The sequence below is a fragment of the Chrysemys picta genome, chromosome 3 (genome assembly GCF_011386835.1).
Source record: "Chrysemys picta bellii isolate R12L10 chromosome 3, ASM1138683v2, whole genome shotgun sequence".
NCBI classification, from domain to species: Eukaryota; Metazoa; Chordata; order Testudines; family Emydidae; genus Chrysemys; species Chrysemys picta.
Genome location: NC_088793.1, coordinates 10,814,616 through 10,839,865, shown reverse-complemented (window position 1 = coordinate 10,839,865; position 25,250 = coordinate 10,814,616). Strand labels below are relative to the sequence as shown.

Below are 25,250 nucleotides of genomic sequence, written 5' to 3'. Positions count from 1 at the left end.
GCTAGGAAAAAATAAATAGGGTAGGGAATGAGGTCTTATCTTTGATAGGTACCTTGGCTAAAACATGGTATCCTAGCATAGGCTTAGCATGTTTGGTTTTCCTGCCACCTGGGCAAGAAAATACATATTGGGCCCCAAACACATTTCCTTACTGAATTTAAACACTGTTAGTTTTTAGTATGGACAAAGCCAAGATCTGAAGTCCTGACTTGCCCCAAAACTCTTCATGAACAAGCAAATAGTAACAAAATTATGTGTGAGAATGCAATGGAGGAATGAAAAAAGTAAGGAAATGGGTCCTGCCAAATTCCAGTTAGAGTCAATTACATTTTAATTTGCCTCACTCTCTAACCTAGGGTGACCAGACAGCAAGTGTGAAAAATCGGGACGGGGGTTGGGGGTAATAGGAGCCTATATAAGAAAAAGCCCCCAATATCAGAACTGTCCCTATAAAATCGGGACATCTGGTCACCCTGCTCTAACCTCTCTCTGCAAGTTCAGTATTCTTCGTTTCCTGTTGGCAGTTGTTTAACTAAGTACAACAATTACATCTTCCACCCCTGAGGTGGATGCATTTCTGTGGTGACAGAAGCATTCCTAGTGTGTGCTCTCTCTTTCTATGTTCAAAGTTGTAAAGCACTGCAGGATCACCTAGAAATGTAAGGTGGTGTCCTGATTAATCAGGACAACTCAGTGACATTACTACTTTGGTGTTTTGAGGGGCACATAAACAATCAGTTAAAAATACACAAATTCTCAATGTGCTGCTTATAGCATTTGTCTGAATTAAATCATAGGCAAGAAAAGAAATATAAATTGTGTCTTGTCTGTATTTCAAAAACAAATGGTCTTTCTGTATGATACCTATATTTATCTTTAATGTCGCTCCTGAAAAACACTTACAATTTGCCTTATATTCTCATTAGGGTCTTGGGGTTCAGGAACAAGGGAGCACAGAGCACATCAAGGTTCAAGTGAAGAACAACACACTTGGTTTAGGAGCAGCCATAAATTATGAGGTGAGTACTAGTTAGCTTTGCTGCCAACCCAGGTAAGAATGTGTTGATTGTTGACAGCCCCTTTATGTAATGGGAAGTGAGTGAAATCGATCATCAAGTTTGTATGGTGTCAGGATAATAACGAACATCTCACAGAAGAGAGAAACCAGCTAACAGCAGTATTGGTACAATTGTGTCCTCTTGGGTTTTTTTGGGAGGATGTTGGAGTGAGGAGGCAGCGGTGAATAATGGGGAGTAGGCTGCTCAGAGATGCCACTTCCCACAGACAACCAAAATGTTTGTTTACTGGTAGATATCCCTTTGTCTCCTTTTACTAGGCCTGGTTTTGTGCCTTCCTGTCATTCTGCTCCCTATTCCTGGAACAGTCCCCATTTCCCGTTGGCAGTCATGGGCTTGCACAGAATGTGGGATCGAGCCCTAAAGCCGCTGTCTGAGTCAACATCTGAACTGACTTTGTGTGTTCTCATCTTTTGTGCTGCAGGAAAATTATGTTAGCATTTCCTGCCTGTAGCTGAAAACAACATGCCCAGCCTGGGGCATGACAGAGCCAACAACAACTCAGTATTGTTTGAAGACTTTCAAACGCAACTCATAGGCACTTGGAGCGAACTTAACGAGCTGTAGTTAGTGTTTCTACCCGTGAAACTTTAGGGGATTCCTAGTTACCCTTTGGTGGTTAGAGCTAGAGGATGTATAGTGAGACTCTGATAGACCTTTTGGTAGGATCTTTTGCCTCTTATTCACTTGGGTGTTATTTACAGGACAACTGGATTGCTCATCAAGATGACTTCAACCAACTTCTGGCTGAACTGAATAATTGCCACGGGCAAGGTGAATCAGGTATGTTAATACTTCGCTATATTGAATGCTGGAAATTTCACTGAGAATTTCCTCTATTTTTCATTTCTTAAAAGGCAAATGAAGGCCCAATCCTGTGGGCTGGCGATACTTCTTGCACAATGCTCATCCCCCTTCAACTCTCATTAAAATGAATGGGAACAGAGGGTTCAGTGTCACGCAGAACCAAGATGTTAATTTTGATGAGGATGTATATGAATTACATTTAAATTCCATAGATTGTAATAGGCTTTGGATCAAGCCCTTGTTAGGGCTTTTCAATAGAAAAGGCAGACGGGTGTGTTCCCTTTATTTGGTGGGATATGCAGAAGCAGCAGCTGTCCACTGAAAAACACCCTGAGGCAGTTCCAAGGCGTGACACACAAACGTTCTCCATTGCCTCATTTTACCTCTTGTCAGCCTCCTTGATGAAGAATTGTGTCTGGCTTTTACCTAGTGGCAGTTTCTTCAGCGTTCCACTTTTCCTGCCCTTGAGAAACTGCTGTTTGCATGAGCTGGGGTCAAAACCTACCTACTCTTTAAATATGGTGGGGTAATGTGATTTAGTTGGGCAAAAGGGCAGGACATGCAGAAGCGGGAAACTTGTCAAAACTTTCCAAAAAGAGCTATGTCTCATAGTCTCAGAAAGTACGTGGGCCTGGTCTATGCATATGCTGGTTTAAATAATAGGAACAAACTAAACTGATATAAGCAAGGTTTAAAACAGTGCAAGCGTCCACATAGTGCTGCATAAGTTTAACTAACTCGATCTAACATCCTGCCTTTACTTAGAGTGGGGCAATTTTTATGTGCTGCCAGGCCGTTGGGCTCCAGGTCTGCAACCGTTAGTTCCCTGGTGGAGCCCCATTAAAGTCAGTGGGGTTCTGTGTGGGTGCAGCATCTGGACACAAATTATCAGTTGCAGTATGTTGGCCTTAGTGAGTTTATTCAAAATATTCAGAGCAAATTGTAGCTGCTAATGAGTTAATCCTAAAAATGACCACAAGAGTGTGGGGTTATTTTGGAGTTACGAGGAAGATCAAAATCAGTTTTTTACGGTGGAGAAACTACAACCTCCCCTTAATATGCCGCGCACGTACAGGGCTGCGACTGGTATCCTGGTCCTCAAACTCTAAGGGCCAGATTTTTAAAGGTATGTAGGTGTCTAAAGCTATAGAGAGGTGCCCTGGTCATTTTCAAAGTGCCTAGTTCCTAACTTTCATTGGATTTAGGTGCCTTTAAAGATCCCACTGGGCACCTCTCTACATCTTCAGGAATCTGAATACAATTAAAAATCTGATCCTAAAATCCTACTGAGCTACAGGAAGATCCATTAGTTGTAACCCATGAGAAGATCCTGATGGTCTTTGTAAGTTGATGCCATCCATTAAGTGCTTTCAAAGGTGGGCAAGTGTCACTAACCCCATTTTTACAAATATGGAAACTGAGGAGCAGAGAGGCTTAAATGACTTGTCCAAGGATGCACAGTGAGTCAGTGACATAGCCGGGTTCATTGAAGGAAGTCCTGGTTCCCAGTCCCGTGCTGTATCCCCTAGGTAGACCATTGTGACATCTCCAAAGTCCTATGCTGTGCTAAGTTTGGAAGACCCTTGATATCGAAAGATATTTACACTTGGCTCACCCCCATGGTATCAAAGCACCCCTTTCATTGTTCAGTATTCACGAAAAGTGAATAGGATATGGACATAAAGCAAATTGTTTATAAAATGGGGGTGAATATTTCTGCAGCATTCGCCCAGCCCTAATACTGAGTCTCAGTAGTCAGCGGAGGAGGTGATAATGCATCTCTCCAGTGAAAGCTCCAAAGATAAAATTCCTGATGTTGGATACTGAAGTTCCACCTTAGAGCCACAAGAGGGTGCTGGTGTCACTCTTGCTGGAAGTGTGAGATTGTGATTGACGCTCCACTGAGAATTCTTATTTCTGAGAACGTTTTGTGTTCCCCCGGGATTAGACAGCAGTGGCATCACAAGTGCCTGCTATTATGATGCTCAGTTTCCACACACAACCTGTCTTTGAGGGCTTTCAACTCTGTCTGCAGCAAATTCTTTATAGCCTCAGATTTGCTAGACCTAGGAGTAACTAGTTCCCATCATTATAGATTTTCAGTTAAAATGCAGTAGGGGTTGGATGGATCAGGGAGTGATCATGGGCTATTAGCTTTTCCCCTCTAGGTTGCTGGTTTAACTCTAGCTCAGTCATTCTGAGTTCCAGACAGTGCCACCTGTTCTAGTCCATGGAGGGTAATGGGTTTGCACAGGTTCACCACGGGACTAATTTTGTCTGCAGATCCTTGATTACAGGTGAGGGCGCGTGAGAATGAAGGAACCCAGCTTGGCTATTGGTACCCAGGCTGAGTCTGCAGGCCTAACAGTTAGAAAATACATCTTAACTTGTAAACTGATGACGATGATTTTTATTGTGGTAGCAGGTAGGATCCCTAGTCGAGGACCCAGGACCACACTGTTAGGTGCTGTGCGAACACAGAACAAAGCCGTGAAGCGCTTACAATCTAAGCGTAAGACGAGACAACAGACGGGTACAGACAGATGGGGGGAGCACCAGGAAGCAGTGAGATGATATTAATCAGCATGATAGGCAGTGGTCTCTGCACATCTGCAGCCTAACTGTTATCAGGGTTTTTTTTAAAGCATCCCAGCATAGGAGTTGGGGGTGGACAATGAGGTAGCTTTGTGGATGTTTATGGGGAATTCCTCTGAAGCGTGTGGGGCAGCAAGGGAGAAGGCATGAAGGTGCTTGTTTGGAAATTGAATAAGTGGACGATGGAGGCTGGGACGATCGGAGGCGAGTATCAACCTCTTGATACTGAATGAGGAGATGGTTGGTAAGGTGGGGATTGGCCATGAAGAGCCTTGGAAGGGAAGAGAAGCAGCTTATGAGTGATTGCACTAGAAAAATGGGAGTCACTGAGAGATGATCACAGAACCTCACAATGCCGTTTCCAGCCACTTTTCAGGGTAGTACCGTAACTTAAAGTTGCTCCTATATATCAGAGTGTTTGTCTTCAAGAATTCCTTTTAGATTAATTGGTATGGTGGGCAACAAATGATCATAACAGACTCTATCTAGGGGTTGTACATAAAGACATTGTACAGCACTTAGAAGCAATCAGGTTGGCGGTTGTTCTAGGCAGTGTTGCCATATAAATGTTTAGTAACAAGACACTGTCCCTGCTCTGAAGAACTTGCATCTTTTTTCAAATTACTTTTATAACAAGTAGGGGTAACAATAGCTGGGAAGTGGGGTAATAAGATCTGACGGTAACGTATCTTGAACAGCACTTATCATGCTCCTTTGATGTTGTGTTGTGACCGGTTGTTGGGACGTGGTCCTAAATTGTGGTGTTAAATATACTGACATTTGAGTTTAGTGATTAGCGTTTGTCTAATGGAAACGTCACCTTTGTGTTTTAGAGCCCTCTAGCGAACAGAAGAAGACATTCAGTCTTGAAGAGAAATCCAGATCCTCCAGGAAACGTGTTCATTATATGAAGTTTGCAAAAGGTGAGGGGCACATTGTTGTTCTTTCATGAACTGCAGGGTTATAAATATCTATGTACCAGGATGACACATACCCTCTGCCTTACATTTGGCATTAGACACATCCATGTGGCAACCAGCTTTAAATTCTAATAGAGCCTTCCTGCTTTATTTGGCAGTTTTTGTTGGCTCTAGGCTGGTATTCTTGAATAATTCAATCATTGTCTATAGGAAGCTGCTATTTAATAAGGAAGGGTGACTGTTTTGAATGGTGTCAAAGAAAAAACACAATGGTCCATGTGTTGAAAGAACGAACTAGAAGTTGTTGCTTGGACATCTGTACAGCTATATTCTGTGCAATCATGATAGCCCCTCTTAGTGGTCATGTGGATAAGATCAGTGATAAGCTGAAACTTGATTGCAGTAAGAGGAAAGCCCTGTTACCAGGTCTTCTCTCTATCGTTGATCATTGGTCTGAGTCACCCAAATAATGACATTTAACTCCTGAAGTTTTGATTTTTTTTCTTCATGATAACAGCCATCCTCTGTGTCTGGCTTTTCTTTAGTTCTCTCTCAGAGGTGTGTGTGTGTGAATAAAAATGTCATTGGTATTGATTCTACCCATACATACTATTTTCCACTAATGGGTACTTTGTTAAAATATAATCCCCAGTACAATGTTGTGTTACACTAGTGAATGCATCACATAAAATAGTGGCAGTTGACTTCTGACTTGGGGCCAGATGTTAGTATTGGGGCTCCACCAAAGGCTGCAGCTAACTTTTGGTGGCATCTCAAGATGTCACATCACTCCTCCTTTCTTCCCCTTCCTCTGCTTTGTCTACCACTCCTCTATTCAGACAGCATTGTATTCAGATGGGGATAAAGCTTATTGTAGGCCTGAAGCATCACTGCCCTGCCCTTGAAAACATTTTTAGAGGCCTGTGAGCTGGGGCAGTCTGGTACTTGCCAAAGTTAGAAGTTTTGCTCTTCGTGAGCCAGGCTTAACCCCCATCCCCCAGCAGAGCTGGCTACGCTGTATCCAGAGAAGAAGACTTAATGCTGTCAGAGGCAGGGATATCCGAGGAGACACGCTTTCTCCCTGCACTCGCCCTGTCTGTAGGGGGACACAAACCATTCCTCTCTCTAGCTTGGTGCAGCCTTCTCCACCCTGCTGCATCCAGTCAGCAGCATGACCATCAAGGTGGAGGGAGAGAGGGTAGGGCCACGACTCTACCCCTTCCCTGGCCTCTTTGGGATGACTTGAGGGAGTGCAGAGAGACATTTTTTGTTTGTCTGAGGACAGGCACTACAGTGGGCTTCTTGTGCCCCCTTGCTGCCTCATCCCTACCCATTCCTCCCTCTACAAAAGGGCCAAAGACAATCAACATTTAGGGCCAGCATAACATGTCCCTGTCTCTTCCCCAACCCCCAAGGCTTCTGGAACCCCACTGTTCACTTTTGATATTGTCCAAATGAATAATGGCTGCATTTCTTTGCTTTCTCCCCGCCGCCCCCCCAGGAAAGGATCTCTCTTCCTGCAGCGAAGATGACCTGTCCTGCATTTTTGGGAAACGACAGAGTACAAAAACTGAGGTAAATCATATGACTGTAAGACTGGAAGGGACCCCCTGGGTCATCGAGTCCAGTCCTCTGCTATCACAGACAACCATGTCATACAATCCTGTTCATAAACGTAGCAAGTTCCATCTCAAAACCAGTTAGGGCAGTGGTGTGCGATCCGTGGGCTGCACGCCACCCATGGCTTGGTTTTCACTTTCGTTGTTTGGTATGCAATACTCACAGGCATAAATGAGTTCTGCTATTAAATATCTCCCAGGGACTCTTTGTTTCTTCAGGTAGGTAAAATGTGAAGTCCAAATTGAAGCTTAGAGACTCACCGATGTGAGTTCTGTAGGTCACAGCTAGGTTTGCACTTAATATTTCAGTAGCATTTTGCTGTTATGGGGAGGGTGTCTGTCTTATGAATATGCAGAGTGATTCCCTTGTGCAGGAACGTGACTAGTGCAACCAGGCAAGTGTTTTGGCAATACTGATGATCACTAGTGTGCACACACAGAAGGGACAAAAGAACGTGTCACAGGAATTATACTGCTAACCCTGTGAGCACTCTGAAGTCGTGGCTAGAGGGAAGGCTGCAGCCTGTGATTGAACTGAGAGGATTTCTTGAATACCATATGTGATGGAGCTAGACTATGCAGAGCCTTGTGCCAGCTCCAATCAAAAACATTTTAAAACTGTTCTGCAGCTTCACGAGAAGCCAGTGACATGGAGCTTGGGAATAGCGTGCTAGGAGGTCCTGTCTCTGAGTGATGTAACGGTAAAGATCTGTAGGCTATCAAAACTATAGCACCTCCATGGCAAGGAGAGAAAGTGGGTATCAGATCTGCTTCTTATGGTAAGAATTCCCCAAACTGCAAGAATTGCGCTACCGTTAATTGAAATAACTGAGGCTAGAAGAGACTTAAAACCAAGAACCGTCCTGTCTTGTCAGCAACTGAGAGTCATAATCCAGACCTTCATTTTACAAGCCACATCATTTGCACTTGATGGATAACAGTTTGGGGAGACTTCATCAGCCACAATACAGCTGGTCTTAATGATCCATTAATTTATTGCAGTTTTGAAATTGGCTTTTGGACTTCAAGTCCATAGCAGCCACCAGCGGCCTAAGCTATCATATGCCTTCAGTAGTTGAGCCCCCTTGATTAACCTCTCCTATTAGCTGTATGGCCATGGGCCCTCTTGCTGAGGTGGTGCCACCTGATAGCTCAAGGTGTAGCAGAACCTGCTGGGACTTGTAGTCTTTTTATAATCTTCATCGCCACATTAAATTTAAGGAACTCATGGATCACATTTTGCCCAAACAGAGTGATCCAAACAGTGATCTCACTGTAGAATCGTAGAGCTGTAGGACTGGAAGGGACGCTGGGAAGTCATCAAGTCCAGCCCCTTGTGCTGTGGCAGGACCAAGTAAACCTAGACCATCCCTGACAGGGGTTTGTCCAACCTGTTTTTAAAGAATTCCAATGATGGGAATTCCACAACCTCCCTTAGAAGTGTATTCCAGAGCTTAACTACCCTTAGAGTTAGAAAGTTTTTCCTAATAACTTAAATCTCCCTTACTGCAGAATAAGCCCATTACTACCACTTCTACCTTCAGTAGACATGGAAAGCAATTGATCACCGTCCTTTTTGTAACATATTTGACGATTATCAGGTCCCCCCTCAGTCTTCTTTTCTCAAGACTTCATGTGCCTAGGTTTTTTTAGCCTTTCCTCATACGTCAGGTTTTCTAAACCTTTTATTTTTGTTGCTCTCCTTTCGACTCTCTCCAATTTGTCCTAAAGTGTGGCGTCCAGAATTAGACATAGTACTCCAGCTGAGGCCTCACCAGTGCTGAGTAGAGTGGGACCTCCCATGTCTTATAGACAACCACAATGTTCATACACCCCACAATGATATAAACCTTTTTCACAGCTGCATCAGATTAACTCATATTCAATTTGTGATCCACATTATCTAGCTTATCTAAATATTCTTTCTTCTTCTTTCCCTATTTTCGCTTGCATTCCTTTCACCTTGTTGTTAATATTTTGTTGAGTATCTGGTCACCATTAAGCTTTTTAGTGAAAACTGAGGGGAAATAGGCATTATTAAATATCTCAGCTTTCTTGATGTCATCGTTTATTAGATATGCTTCCCCACTAAGTAGAAGATTACGCTTTTCTTCATCTTTCTCTTGCTCCTAATGTACTTAAAAAAACCTTTTCTTATTGCCTTTTATTTTGTGCCTTAACCTTTCTAATTTTGTCCCTACATGCTTGTGCAATTCTTTTGTACTCCTCCTTAGCAATTTGTCCATGTTTCCACTTTTTGTAGGCTTCCTTTTTTGATTTTTCAGGTCATTAAAGAGCTCCTGGTGGAGTCATATTGGCCTTTCACTATATTTCTGTCTCTCCTTCGCATCACGATAGTTTACAGTGAAGCCTTTAATATTGTTTCCTTGAGAAACTGCCAATGACCTGGCAACCCTAAATGGCACCCGAACCAAAAGCCCAGTTACCGCAGGGCGGGGCGAGACGCTGGGTCATTAACCCGCACCGATACCTGCTCAGCTGGGGCTGTCTGCTACCTGCAGGCAGGCTCCTTGAGTTGAGCCAGCAAGTGATGGGAGCATGGAGGGAGATGAGCGACCAATGGGGGCGGGGCCTTGCAGGGAAGAGATGGAGCATGTCCAGGTTGTCAGGGGTCTGGTTACCAGCTCTTTGAAAGGTGGCAACACTAGGAGTGGAAGCACTATAGAAATGCATTCAGATATAGGCATGTTTTTATTATAAAAACGTGACGGCTCATGGCTTTGATGTGGCACTGAACTATGGGGGTGCAGGAGAGGTGCTATTCTCTGTGGCGTTATTCCCTGTTCCCTGGCTAGATTTCCATGCTGAAATAGTGGCAGAAGAGGTAGGGCAACTTGGCATGGTGGAATCGCCCCCTGGATCCCCTCTGAAGCTGCTGCTTGTCAGCCACAGTTAGACACAGCCAATAGCCGCACAGCTGTTTCTTAAGCCATTCTAGCCACAGTGCAATAGCCCTCCTTTCTCTCTGGATCCCAGAGGTCTGTGACGTTTAGAGGGCGAATAATATAAAAACTGCACTGCTCAGCCCCTCAAGTGAAAGGGGAGTTGCAGCATGGAACTTCACAGACTTTTCCTACTCCTTTTTTGTTCCCTACACTGGATTTTCCATAGGAGGGGGGAATCTGGCTTGGTATTACATTGGTCAGTTGACCCCTTTAAATGGTATTTGTCAGGTTTATTTGTGGTCTCTGCTACAATTTCCTGGACACTGGGCATTTCCCTGATGTGCCAAAGAGAGAGCACGGCAGATGCTGTAATTCCCCTGGACAGTAGTTTATATCAGTTCCTGTTCAAAGAGAGTGTAGGAAGAGTCCTGGTGTCCATCAGAACCTTGGGATGTGCTTTCGGACACTGATAGTCTGTGGTCCCTTGCCTTTTCATTACAGTTTCAGCCTTCTGCAGTTGCATGCTGTCATCCCTGCATGGGACAAGTCAGGACAGGTGGATTTAGGTGCCTGGACTACTGCTACCAAGGAGTCTTATTGGCTTCTAAAGCCTTATTGTAACCACACTTTGTATAGTGGTAATGCGTCTTGTATTGCTCCTGCATTCTCAAACCATGTGTACTTGAGAGAGATCCCTTTCAAGGATGTCTAATATTTCGCCTCTAGTTCATAGAATCCAACTCAGGTCACTGAGTCACCAAAACTCCTTCTCTACGTGTAATAGCTTTTTGGTGGGTCTGTGAGAGGTGGTTTCAGTCCATCTCCTGCTGGACAACTGTCCATATCAGAAAACCTCGAAAGAAAGCACTAAGGACTGAGTTAACCTGGACACTAAATTCCCTTCTTATTCCTACAGATGGTCCCACCAGCTCAGAGTCAAGAGATTCAGAGAAGCTTACATTGCAATTGCCTGTTATGTTTCTATCCTTGGATAAATCTTCAGTCTTTTTCTCTCTGAGGTCTCAATGGGTAGTGGTGGGCACATTGGTTTTTTCCTGAAAAGTTCTCAGGTGTGGGTGCCAGTCTGTCACCTTTCCCACTCTACCTGAGTCTGGGCCAGTAGTAGGATTAGGTTATTAAGGAGGCATGAGGGTGTTATCAGTATGTTGATGACACCCAGTTGTATCTCTCTCTTGTCCCACTCTCCCGATGCAATTCAGCACCTCAGCCAGTAAGATTGAGTTATGGGTCAGAGCGACCTGGTTGAAGCTCAGTGTAGACAAGACTGAGATGATGGTGGGTCGGGGGGAGCAGCTAGAGGAGATGGTGGAGATAATATAGGTCCCACTGAGGGAATACATCCACCATTAGTCACTAGTGTTTACAATTTAGGGGTGGTTTCAGCTCCCAGCTGCTGTTTGATGACCACATTAGAGCACTAAGGCAGTCAGCTTTTTACCACCTGCACCTGGCTAGGAGGCTGTGACCTTTCTTTTCAAATGTTGACCGTGTCACTGTTCTCGATGCTTTTGTCACCTGAAGATTAGACTATTGTAGCACATTCTGCATGGGGCTGCACCTTAAAACCATTCGGACACTGAAGCTGACACAGAATAACGTGGCTCGCCTACTGAGCGGGACATATCACTGGAAGCATGTGACCGCTGAGTTCTGGGATCTGTATTGGCTGCCCATTAGGCTGCGCGTAGAGGTAGGATGTTAGTTATACCCTATAAAGCCCTGAATGGTCTGAGGCTACCTGCCTGAGGGACCACCTCTCTCTCTACCTCATTCTGCCTCCTCTCCAATCAGCAGGGATGCACAAGCTGGACCCCCCTCTTTCTGAAAGAGACGGGTGGCTGGCAGCGCGTTCTCTGTGAAGGCTCCGAGACTGGATCTTGCTCCCCACCCCCAGTCCCAAGTAGCCTGGATTTAGCCACCTTTCAGGCAAGCTGAAAAAAAACCCACATCAGGTTGGGTAGGATTTTTAGAGAGGGCGGTGTGTGTGCTCCCCATACCCATGAAGGGGTGTCAGTCCGGCTGAGATCTTGTTAAAGTGATCACGTCAATGCTGCTGGGATTTCATTGTATGTATTGATGATGCGAGGGTAGCCAAAGCCTTTGATAGGCGTCTTTTTAAAATTATTTTAAATCTAAAATAAATGTTTCCTTCATGATAGATCGTGTGACCAAACAAAGCCTTTTTAATAAACTACAGAGGGACCTCTGGAACCGTCTCCCTTAAAGTGAAAACAATGGCTGAGCGTTGGAGCTCACCTAAATTGGAAACGTCTGCAGTTTTCTCAGGGAGACAATGAGTGATCGAAAATATTGAATTGTAATTATGGCGCTCTCCCGAGACCCGCGGTGGGGACCTGCTTGCAGGGCAGTGCCTGCCAGGCTTCTCCCCACCCCCCTTTAATTTTCTCACTCACTTCGGAGCTGGGGAGACAGAAAAACAAATTCCATTAGTTCCTATCTGGTTGAACTTCCTGGAACCCCCACTGTGTTTTTTTTTTTTCTTCTCAGAATTTCCTTCCTCCATCCAGCTGTGTTTCCTGATGGAGCCTTATCACAGGAGAAAATACTCCTGAGTGAGACTGAGGATTTGGGAATGAGTTAGACGGTCCCAGCTCATTAGCTGTACAACATGATTCTGGCACTGACTAGGTTTGGGGGAGAAGCCCTGATTTGCTGGGACGCTTCTAATAAGTCAGATTCCTGCATAGAAAACTTGAGTGTTTTAAGCCCATCTCACTTCCATGTCTCAGGCCAACTGATTAGTAAACAGCTTCCTTAAATTATAGTAACATGGATGTCGTCATGCATGAGTTCCCCTAAATGGCCAAAGACTAGTTGCCCATTTACCTCCAGGTTTGGTGTGATCACTTTCCTGTTCATCATCTGGAATTTCAGCCTTCCTTCCCATTGCTGTCTCACTTTTTATCAGGAAATTGGCTTCTCACACGTTTTCCAGAGTTTCCTCAATTGATTTGCATTTCCCAGAAGTTATCAAAGACCTCATTGCCTAGTGGTTAGAATCCAGAACTTGAAAATGTGCCTAATCCTGGCTCTGCCATTGACTCACTGAGAGGCTGTAGGCAAACCACTTCCTCCCTCCGTGCCCTGGTTTTCGCCTTTATGAAATGTGAATGCTGATACTTACCTGGCATAGGGTATGTGAGGCTTAACTAATGGGTTCTTAGACTAGTCACAACTTCTCTCTGCATCAGTTTTCCCATCTGTAAAATGGAGCTAATACCTGTGTCACTGGGTGGTGTCAGGATTCATTAGCTATGTTCTTCAAAGCTTTGTCTGTGGACATTATTAAGTGTTGCATAAGACAGAAGTTGGTTATCAGATAAGAATTACTGATAGTGCTATTTGAGCTTGGCAAGATCACAGCTGGCACAGGGTGTTCAGAATGGGAATGTGCAATACAAAAAGGATGTTGAAAAGCTGGAGAGAGTCCAAAATGAGCTTAGTAAAATGGCTAAAGGTTAGAGGGCATGTCCTAGAAGGGGGAGTGGAGCAATTGGATGTGCTCATCTTAGAAAAGAGGCAGAAGGAGACTACCACAATGTCTATAAATATCTGGGTGTGGGGGAGTAATAAAGGAAAAGGAAAGGCTTCTTCTATTCAGGGTGCTCAAAAGCTGGGAATAGAACAGGGAGCAGGCACTTTGTTAGGAAAAGGAAGACACATGCCAGATCTTCTGCAAGCTTCCTAATGGCAATGTCAGTGGAATAATCTCCTAAGGGAAATCCAAGCCCCCATAGTAAATAAAGTCAAGAAAAACTGGATTTCATATGTCAGGGGTGGGGAATTATAAATTGGTTTATTTGAAATATCTCACAAAAATGCGATGGCTCCCACAGCATTGTCTTCCTCCTTCACTCTCTAGTGGTCTCTCATATGTATTGCATTTATTCTCTCCTGTTGTATTTATTTGATATTAGATGTATAATATCCCCATTTTCAAGGGTGAGGAGCTGTGACCCAGGGGTTGTAACTTGGCCCACAGAGGGAATTTGTCAGAGATGGGATTAAAATTTAGGACTTCATGGCTCTCAGACTCTGAGCACAGGACTCTCTCTCTCTCTCTCTCTCTCTCTCTCTCTCTCATATATATATATATATATATATATAATCTCACACACACATATATATATATCAGTCAGCCCTTCGTGTTTACAGCTAAAGAATGTTTAATGCATTCTATATTGTCGAGGGGTAAATATTAGGTTCATTGCTTTTAATGCAATGTTTAATAACAGTAAGGGAAGTAAATGAGAATAAATAGTCCTGTAATGAAGTGTCAGATATTGGAATGGATGGTTAAATACTCAACTACTTCTATTGTAAACCCTGACCAAATAACATAGTCACCGCTCAGCCTCCGCTCACAGCTTCTGTTTTTTGTGATGGCTGCTCCTTGCAATTTGTACATCAGTGATGGTTTTTCATTTGTATCTTCAAAAATCCATAGTTTGGTAGGTGGGGGGGGAAGAAAATGCTTGATCACTTCCGGTAAACTCTGGTAAGTGATTGAAATGCACTCTATCACCCTATCAGTAGCCGTGGGAAATTGCTTTATGCTGTTATATAGGAGATCCAAACTTTGAAGACAGTGATTGGTAGGAACCCTCCCTGTGAGCTGTTAATTTTTGTCTGCCTTGACCATCATGGTTTACTCAGTACAGATGATTGGTGTGTGCGCCTATATGTATAATTTGAGAAATGGAATGTTGTGTAATTAGACCAAGGGGTGGATCTAACTCCCATTAAAAGGCAATAATAACTCTCATTGACTTCAGTGGGAGTTGGCCATGTTTCCTGAGGCATAGGCACAAAGGGAAAGAGTTAATATTGTACATTCAGTTTTAAGTTCTGCATTTCCTGCCTTTTGACCATTTGAATGAATTATCTTAATGTTACTTCTGAAAGAGAGAAGTTTTTGTGAATGTATTGTATTAAATCTGTGGCACCTCAGGTATTGCTACATTGCAAACCATAGCCTGTGAAACTTCAGAGACAAAAGCCCCTTCATCAGCTGTTAGCAGTGTAGGGCTTTTGACCCATATTTGAGCACTTTGCCACTTGAGCAATTCTGCTACACCCAGTAGAGGGCAGTGGTACATACAAATACTAGCTAACTCATTCAAATATAAATAGAGGGCCCAGTTCTTCATAGCCTTGCACCTTGTGCTCTCATTACACCAGTACAAAGCACTACTGGTAGCATTTTGCACCCATTTTGTGCTGGTGTATCTGACTGCAGAGCAGCAGTGAATCCGGCCTCATGGTGTTAATCGGGGTTATGTTTGGTGCTTCTCAGTACCGGGGACGTTATTCCGGCAGCAATGGTAAACATTCCTTAATCTAGCATGGTATCTTAGCTCTTCTTTCCTTTTATCAAGAGAACTGCTAAGTATTGACATTTCATTGCCTATTCTGTAAGCACCCTGTTAATCAACTGAGGATAAATTATTGCTGTTCAGAAATCAGCAGATAGAGAGACATCTCCCAGTGTCAAGGAACCAGTGCTTTTTCTTTTCTCTTCATTGATGAAGAATCTTGCCTCTATCTGTTCATTCCTTGGGGGTTTAGTTAGGGACTGCAATGAAACTGGGGGGAGCTCTTTTGATTTATCTTCTCTCCTTCCCTTTTGGTCACTTCGATAGGCTAAAAGAGCCGAGTTGGCTTTAATGTGTCGCTGTTAGAGACCAAGCATTAGCTGGAATAAACCATCATGCCTCACAGTGAAAAATGTCCTCTGATTGGCTAATTAATCAGTCAAAGGGGAATGACATGGCTCTTGGCTTGAGGGACTCTGCTGCAGAGGTAAACAGGCCCGTTGATAAATGGTTTGCCCACAAATTCATATATCAAGAAAACTTAGTCATTTTTTAACTACACTCTGTGAAAACTGCACTGCATTTTTTTGGGAGGTAAGTTTTTTGCTGCTGCTGCTTTTTGAAGAGTGCTTTTTAGGTTTGGGTGGTGAAACATTTTAAAGGGAGAATCCCAGATATAACCACCTGCTGCATTTATCACTCATGTCTGCTTTCTAAAGTGCCAAAGGCCCCCCTCTGTCAAAGCCACCTCAAAAGCATAAATCCTCGCCATGGATTGGTAGTGAAGCTAGGTAGTGTATCAGGTTGGAAAGGTTTGTGGCTTTCACGTTTATGTACATTTCAGTAGTTTAACGGGCCATATCATCATTGAATGAACAATACTTTACTCCATGATCAGGTCCTGTGGCATCCGTGGAAGAACCCATGGGGTAAAGTGCCCAATATAATTAAGACTTGACTCTGCCACCCATACACTAAATGGGCTCTTCCTCCGCAAACGGTCTCATTGATTTCCCAGCGGGCCCGTTTCCAGAGTGAGGTACTATCTGCTGTGTAAAAAGGTGGCAGAACTGGATTCTTAGCATTTACAAGTTGATACAGTGTAAAATAATATTATCCAGATTCCTCCACACAAGAGGAAAGGGTAAACCAGGCTGGAGCATAATATAATATAATATATATATGGAGATATACGTCTCTCATAGAGGTGGAAAGGACCCTGAAAGGTCATTGAGTCCAGCCCCCTGCCTTCACTAGCAGGACCAAGTACTGATTTTGCCCGAGATCCCTAAGTGGCCCCCTCAAGGATTGAACTCACAACCCTGGGTTTAGCAGGCCAATGCTCAAGCCACTGAGCTAGCCCTCCCCCGCCCCCAGTGCAGCCATGTAATGAGCCATAAAAACAAGCACATTAGAAAAGGTTTAATTGTTGACTTTGTCACATAAACCAAGAGATGACAATTCCTATTTGGCTGTTGTAGAGCTTTTAAACTATCAGAGAGCAGCAGCCGTCGTACAGGAATTTTGGATTGGCAGATGGAGCGTTTAATTAGCCTTGACTTTGTCTTGTGCAACCCATTTCTGACACAGCCCTTATTACGGACATTACAATTTTGTGACAAATTTGTGTGTTTCTAACTTGTCTTTTAAAAAAACATTTGGTCGATTTCAGACATTCTTTTTAGAAAATCGGTCTGCTGGATGGGAAATAAAGTGATGAGAAAAGTTCACTGACGTTTTAATCGACCCCTCACAGAATTTGTATATCATACGGTGATATAATTACACCTTTTGCTATTAGTTTATAGAGTCCTAGGTCCGTATGTACAGCCAGAATAGCAGGCTCCTCCGTTCCCCCACCTGCCGTCTGGCCCTGGGTTGACGGAGTACACTGCACTCTGTTATCCACACGTGGCATAGGGCAGAACATTAGTTTTCAAACTGGGGTGCACCCACGTGTGAGGAGATGATGAGGTTATCAGGGAGGCACAGGTAGGGCTGCGGCTGGCTGAGGCAGGGCAGCAGCAGGGAGGGAAATTATGTGGATGGTGGAGTGTTTTGGTTTGGCGGGTTTTATGTGCGCACAGTGTATTAGTGTTAGTGTGCTTTGCCCTTGGAGCAGAAGGTGGTGAGATTTGTGGTAGCTAGTTCCTGCAGGAGTTCATGCCACACACTCGGGCAGGCTCCGAAGAAAGTGCTGTCTCCTGCACAGCGGAGCTTTACCCTGATGGTAGAAAGTTCTGTGGTGCCTGAGGAGCAGAGGTGTTAGTCAGAAACTTATTCTGGAGCTTTTGGCTCGTTTAGATACCCTCAGAGGCCTGGGATTATGTCTACACTGCAATTAAAAACCCACGGCTGGCCTGTGCCATCTGATTCGCGTTCATGGGGCTTGGGCTCTGGGGCTATTTAATTGTAGAGTGTACACTCAACCCGGCTCTACCCCGCGAGGTGGGAAGGTTCCAGAGCTCAGGCTCCAGCCCAAGCCTGGAAGTCTACACAGCAATGAAACAGCCCCGCAGTCTGAGCCCACGTGACCAAGTAGGCTGGCATGGGCCAGCTGCGGGTGTCGAGTTGCTGTGTAGACATACCCATAGTATGAAAATGACAGAGGCCTTGAACTTGACTCAATATATTCGTTGGATAGCCACTGTGGAGAGCAGAGCACAGGTGTGATATGCTCACGGTAGCCCATCTTGCTGTGGAGATATACTGCAGTGTTCTATACTAGTTGGAGTTTCCAAACAGCTGATGGCTACATGTCCAGGTGTATCACATTGTTGTGGGCCAGCCAGGAGGTGACAAAGGCCTGTATAACAGAGGCTGGGTCATAGTCCACCGGTGTGGGATGGAATCTCCTAGCCAACTGCTGCTGCTGATGGAAAGTGTTATGCCAGCAGTCTGGAGTGTTAGAACTTAGTGTCAGTGAGAAATCTGGAAGCACTCATAAACTGTGGGTTGAAATGACCCGTGTTAGGTGTGCACAACCCTTTTGTTCTCTGGGCTTGAATTTCCTCCCTTCCAGCTATTTTACGCTTCAGTGGAGTTAGCATGATTTACACCTATAAAAGAGGGAACAGAATCTCTTCATGGGGACAGCTACATGAACTGTAATGATGGGGCATGCTTAAAATGGTTCCTGGAACTGAATTGCCCAGGACCAGCAACAGGGCAATCTCAGTTCAGGGCCTTGAATTGTGGAACCTGGGCACTTTGATAGTCTGCCAGAGCCAGAGGTGGCAAGTTACAGATTATGGTATAAGGCTCCCTTGCTCAGCAACCATAGTCCATGCTCTTTATTTTCTGCTAGGCATTTCTAACAGCATTCATAGTATCTGCCTCCAGCACATTAATAAATTATGAATCCCAACAGCCATATATTAGACCCATACTGAAGGTGGGGAAACTGAGGCAGAGAGCTGTTAAGACCAACGCTTTCAAAAGTATGTACAGGGGGTCCCCGGTATATGTCAGGGTTGTGGATGATGGATGCTGGGGATTTTTTCCCCCATAAGAAATAATGCCCCCCCCGCCTTTCCCCTCTCCACTCCCTTCCTGCCCCGTTCTGCCCCCACCTTTGAGCCCCGGCTCATACCCCACCCACAGCGCCTCCTGCGTGCCGGGGAACAGCTATTTTGAGACCTGCAGGAAGTGCTGGGAGGGAGGGGGCAGAGTTGATCAGTGGGGCCGGCGGTCACGGCCATGATTCTGTCCACTCCCCTGAGCATGCCCCATCCCCACTCCTCCCCCTCCCTCCCAGTGCCTCCTGCACGCCAGGGAACAGCTGTTTCGTAGCATGCAGGAGGCGCTGGGAGGGAGGGAGGGGGAGGCGCTGGCTGCCGGTGACTGCTAAGCACCCACAGAAAAGCCATTCAAAAGCTGAAGCGATGGATATGCGGATCAGGACCGATGTGAATCGGAACACATTCCCCTATTGATGAACGATGGATACGCGAAACGATGGATAAGGGGGAGACATATACCGGGGACCCCCTGTACTAATTTTGGGCGCCCAACTTGAGATATCTAGGGCCTGAATTTTCAGCGGTGTTTGGTCCCTGCAGCTCCTGTTGACTTATGGGTGTCTAGCACCCTGAAAACCAACCCTAAGTGTTTCAGGTTGCACAGCCAAAATCAGTGGACATGTGGTTAGGTACCTCACCTGAGCTCTGACTCAGTATGTGGTAGACCCAAAAACAGAACCCATAGTTCCTGACTCCCAGTCCTGTGTTGTAACCAGCTTATACTGCAAGGGGGTTGTGTGTAGACCTGGTCAGGAAATGCTTTTTGTTCCCAGGAAAAAAATTACCAAACTGAGTTTTCATTTGTAATTTTTCTGAAAGCTGAAAATTTTTACTGTTCAGTCCAAGTTTGTCACCCAAAGCTTGAAGATATTTCAGTTTTCTGATGAAAACACCAAATTATTTTTTTGTTGAAACCAGAAGTTTCTATTTTGATGAGTCAGCTTTTCTTTGGGGCGGGGGGGGGGAGTTTGAATAAAACTTTTTGATTAGTTCTGGTTTGTAATTGGAAGCACCCATTGGCGTGACTCATATATTTGTTTGAATTAGTTTATTTTTAACCTGATGCACAGATGTCAGGGAAACGGGCACAGCTTGAGTAATAAGTGGAAGAAGCGTTTCGCTGGCTTTTAATTCCCCCACCTCCACCTTTGTGCAGCAGCCCATTATTTTTAACTACTAATTGGCTTTACCAGGTGGTCTAACTCTAGGCTGTGTTACACTACATACCACTGCAGAAAGGCAACTGGAACATTCATTGCACTTTACCCATGTTATCCAGTGTGCTATAGATATTTTGCTGAATAGCAATGGATGCAAAAACTCTCCCAAAAGTCACGCCAATGTAATTAAACACTCAGTGAAGGGGGAAGTAGGAAGTGCAGGAGAAAACAGCAAAGGGTGAATTCCACGTAGACACACATGCCAGAACAAGCGCAGGTTAGTTTTTATTCTATTATTATAGCATTAAAGTGGAAACTGTTTCATTCAACTACAGTAGAACCTCAGAGTTACGAACACCTTGGGAATGGAGAATGTTCGTAACTCTGAAATGTTTGTGTTTAGTTGCAAACTTTTGAAAGAACAACCATAATGAAATGTTCATTATGATCTTTCAAAAGTTTAAAACTGAATATTGACTTTAATACAGCTTTGAAACTTTACTGTGCGGAAGAAAAAAGCTGCTTTTAACTATCTTAATTTAAATGAAACCAGCACAGAAACAGTTTCCTTACCTTGTCAAATCCTTTTTTAAACTTTCCATTTATTTTTTTAGTAGTTTACATTTAACACTGTACTGTATTTGCGTTTTTTTTTCTCAGCTGTCTGATTGCATATTTCCCGTTCCAAGTGAGGTATGTGATTGACTGGTTATTTCATAACTCTGAGGTTCTTCTGTAATGAAATAGTTCTCAAGCTAAGATCCTGCGATGCTTGAACATAAGAATGGCCATACTGGGTCAGACCAAAGGTCCACAGTGGCCAATGCCAGGTGCTTCAGAGGGAATGAACAGAACAGATAATCATCGAGTGATCCATTCTCTGTCGCTCAGCTTCTGGCAGACAGAGGCTAGGGACACCTTGGCTTGGCTAATAGCCATTGATGGACCTATCCTCCATGAATTTATCTAGTTCTTTTTTTAACCCTGTTATAGTCTTGGCCTTCACAACATCCTCTGGCGCAAACATCCACAGGTTGGCTGCGTTGTGTGAAGAAATACTGCCTTTTGTTTGTTTTAAACCTGCTGCCTGTTAATTTTATTTGGTGGCCCGTAGTTCTTGTGTTACGAGAAGGAGTAAATAACACTTCCTTATTTACTTTCTCCACACCAGTCATGATTTTATAGACCTCGATCATATCCCCCCTTAGTCGTCTCTTTTCCAAGATGAAAAGTCCCAGTCTTCGTAATCTCTCCTCATATGGAAGTTGCTCCATAACCCTTCACAGTCTCCGCACTTCTCAGGATCAAGTCCTTAATTTAAAAAAAGAAAAAACTTCTTTAGGATAAACTATAGCTTGTTTAAGTAGCTGTTCCCTATCACCAGTCTCACTCCGTCCTATTATGTAGTAGTATAAACCTAAAACTGTTCTTAGAAGACCATCACATCATAGCTTTTTTGTATAAATCCTGCTTTTGGTGCTGCTTGATTTAAATCTGGGGCACCAATACAATACAATACAATAAAATACTCGGCTATTGGGTTGTGCAGCTCTGACATTTGCTTGTATCTAAAAATGCCTTTTCTGTTGTCCTGCTCTATGAACGTTCTGTAGGGAGCAATCCTACACTGGCACAGGAATGGACTAGGTGACATAATTTCCATCTGTAATATTTGTGATTGTACTAATGCTTAAAACTGTCGCTTAGTTATTGACTTACATTTGATACTGAAAGCAGTAGGATCATAAATGTAGAGCCAGTTGTAGAGGTGATGACATACAGTGGTGTAACCTCACATGTCAACACGTGACCCTAAGGGAGTCTATTGTAACTTGCATGCCGAGAAGCTAGAAAAAGCCAAGATGCCCCTACTTTAACTTACTCCTCCTTACACCGTCTGTCAGTTGCTGCTCTTTCTATGCCTGTGTTTTCCAGCTCCTTGGCATTTTATGCCAACACAGATCTGGGAGTGTAATTTATGCTAGTTTGTACGTCGCCCTGTAGTGAGCGTCATGAACATGGTTGAAGCAAGACTCTCTGAGCCAGCAGTTAGGACTCCTTGGCTCAGTTCCTGGTTCTGCCACTGACTTGCTGTGTAAATTTGGGCAAGTCGCTTTAATTTCTCTGTGCCTTGGTTTCCCCATCTGTAAAATGGAGATAATTCATTTACCAATGGGTGTTGTCAGCCTTTTTTAACAGCTTAACTGTTTACAAAGTGCTTTAACATCTGCAGGTGAAAGGTGGTGCAAACCTCCATTGGCTCCCCCTCTCTATCCCATCAAACATTAGCTGCTTATATTCACTGTCAAGGTCCCTCATGGTCAGTCCCCACCCTGCATATCATCTCTGATTCATTATCAAGCAGTCCGTGCTCTCCAATCAAGCCATGATGTCAGCCTCCATTGCCCACTTGTGAAATTTTCAAACAAGCACCCTTGTGCTTCTCTCATTCTGCCCCACATGCTTGGGAGACACTTCCTGTAAACATCCGCAAACCTACCATCATGCACCTTCGGATCCCTCTTTAAAGCTCTCCTTTGCCATGATGCCTACAAAATACTTAAGTCAGGTTACTGGGATGCTGTGACCAATGCAGGGGATGCTGTCTCCTTCTCCTCTCCAGTCGGCATCCATTTGTTGTCTCAAGTCTTATACTTAGATTGTAAGCTCCTTGGGCCAGGGACTCTCTTCTTGTTCTGTGTTTGTACAGCACCTAGCACAGTGGGGTTGTGGGGCAAGATTAGGTCTCCAAGGCTCTATGATAATATAATAATGTGCATGTTTATTTACTAACAACGGCTGCTGCTGGAGAACTAAAAAGCTGTCTGAAGTATGCTTTGTGTATGTACATATTTATCTTTTGAACTCTACCGCCATAGTGCCTGTAAACTCAGTGCAGTGGGTTTAGGATATCCTAACTTAATTAGACTTTCTGAAATTCCTGAAGCATGACTGGCTCCAGCTTGCCTGAAATACTTGCAGAAGCAAAGCTGTTTACATAATATTAGGATGAGGAGGGACTGTGCTCCGGCGCACTAAATTGCACATATGTGGAGCGGGGGGTATGGGGCGGGGAATGGGGTGTTACTTTAATTAGATCTTTGGGTCTCAGAAAGCTGAGGTCAAATAACAAGTGAAGAGGTATCTACCTGCTGGAGTGTTTGTATAATCCGTTGCTTCTGGTTAAGTGAAGTAGCAGCCCTTGTTTTGACAGTTAGTACTTAATGCATCATTTGGGCTGCTGATTCCCTGACATCTATTCATTACAACAGACCTCCTCCAAAACAGGTCGTGCAGACCAGAACACCTTTTTCCCCTCCCCCTCTTTAATAAGCCTAGTGTTTCTAAGTTACCAAATGGCGAAAGAATGTTACTTGTAGTAGTTGTAGTGGATCTTATCCAAAGGCTCAGAATATGGTCCATGGGGTTTTTTTGGGAGGGGGGTTGGTTTATTTTTTTCTCCCTTGTTTTAGGATTCCCATGAGTAGCCCTCATTTGTTGGCTAGCCTCCCCCCTCCAAAAAAAAACACCCCAAATCAAGCCTGGGGATTCTGACTTGAACATTTGCTACTAGGAAACACACAGTTTGTCACACTTGGGAACTAGCCTTGCAAAAACACTCATACAATAAAGGGTTTTATGCCGAGCCCTAGCCTGTGGTTCCTTTCTGGGGATGCTCCAGGATAGTGGTGACAGTCACCTTCCATGCATGACCCTGCTCCCCTTCTTCATTAACTTACGGAGCTGGCCCTAGATGTGGGGAGCTCATGATACGCTCTGTGAAAAGGTGACCCAGCGGCCATGTTTCCCCTCTGCTCCCAGATGCAATGTGCCTGTCTCAGGTACGTTGCTTCCCAGAGCTCCAGCTCAAGCAGTGTGCCATCCCCTCGTCTAGGCTCTGGTTTTAAATAGGCCATCAAGCCCAAAACATACTGTAGATGCACCATGAGCTTTGCAGACATTGCTCGAGCCACTGAATAGAACTAAAGTCTTTCTCTCTCATCTGTCTCTATCTAAAAAACGTATTTGTGGGGCACCTGGCATTGGCCACTGTCGGAAGACAGGATACTGGGCTAGGTGGACCTTCGGTCTGACCCAGTATGGCTGTTCTTATGTTCTCTTGAATCTTCAGCAACCCATTCTTCACTGAGAGTTAGCAGCCATTAGTAATACAATGGCATAAAATGTTCTCCATTTGTTTGTTAGGAGTTTTCTGGTATGCTGGTTTGAGCCAAACAGCTGCGTTGGAGAGTACAGCCCAGCACAGGTAGTGTTAAGCAAAGAGAGCGAACAGGGGAGTGTCACTAAGGTTATATCTTGGCCCGTGGAACCCTTATTACTGGTGCTGGTGGCTGGGGCTATGTCTACATTTAAAATGCTACAGCAGCCCAGCCGGAGCGCTTCAGTGTAGCCAGTTACTGCAGCAACAGGAGGGTTCTCCCATCGCTCTAGGTATTGCACCTCCCCTAGAGAACTCTTCTGTTGACCTAGCGTTGTCTGCACCAGGAAGTAGGTTGGCTTAACTACATCTGAGGGATGTGATTTTTTTCATACCCCTAAGAGACATTGGTGTGCCAGTGTAATGTAGGTGAGCCTTGAGAGGGAAAGAATCCAGCTTGACTGTCAGATCCCAGGGTGAGTTTGCAGGGCTGGCAGCTAGGAAAAATCATCTTTTAAACTGAGCATACTTCCTCTGGATATGGAGTACTCTGAATGCTTTGAACTTGAGAGCTGGAAAAAACACTTTTTGCCAATTAATATACAGTCCAGTGGGAATTGCTATTAGCCAGAACAGCAGAAGAATGCTGCTTTTGTCTGTCCCCAGGTCTGAACTCACTGAGGGAGGGCACTAAGGTATTCTTCTAGGGGAGCCTTTCCCTTTGGAATTTGATCCCTGTTAAAATCCCCTAATGCCAGAGTGAGGCCACCTGCAGGATGGATATTGTGCCAGATCCATCCATTCAACTTTCCATTTTATCCTTCTGGGAGAATTTCTTGCTGTGTTGCTGATGGTTTGAGTAAAGATGGTTGCTCTGTTAATTGGATGAGCATTATCAATGGGAGCAGTCTGGTTTTATCTTGTGATATTTTTCTTCCTTTCTATACTGGTGCTTAGATGTGCTGCATGATGGTGATAGGTTTATTATACAATCGGTAATACATAAATGATCACCCTACTTAAAATGGACAGGTGTTGAGAATGGACATGGACCATCATGACTCTTTGAAAAGGTCCATCTGGAAACAAATTGTTCAGTAAAGTAGCTTCACTTTCTGACCTTATCTAGT

General features: G+C 44.3%; 1 protein-coding gene across 3 annotated transcripts in view; it reads left to right on the top strand.

Moving 5' to 3' along the window:
- PINX1 (PIN2 (TERF1) interacting telomerase inhibitor 1) overlaps nucleotides 1-25,250 on the top strand; it is a 78,832-nt gene that overhangs the window by 11,448 nt on the left and 42,134 nt on the right. For all 3 annotated transcript variants that reach the window (XM_005290659.5, XM_008171865.4, XM_005290658.5), the window contains exons 3-6: nucleotides 927-1,019; nucleotides 1,781-1,859; nucleotides 5,312-5,401; nucleotides 6,900-6,973. In XM_005290659.5, the coding sequence (XP_005290716.2) occupies nucleotides 927-1,019; nucleotides 1,781-1,859; nucleotides 5,312-5,401; nucleotides 6,900-6,973 (336 nt within the window). The remainder of the gene's footprint in view (nucleotides 1-926; nucleotides 1,020-1,780; nucleotides 1,860-5,311; nucleotides 5,402-6,899; nucleotides 6,974-25,250) is intronic.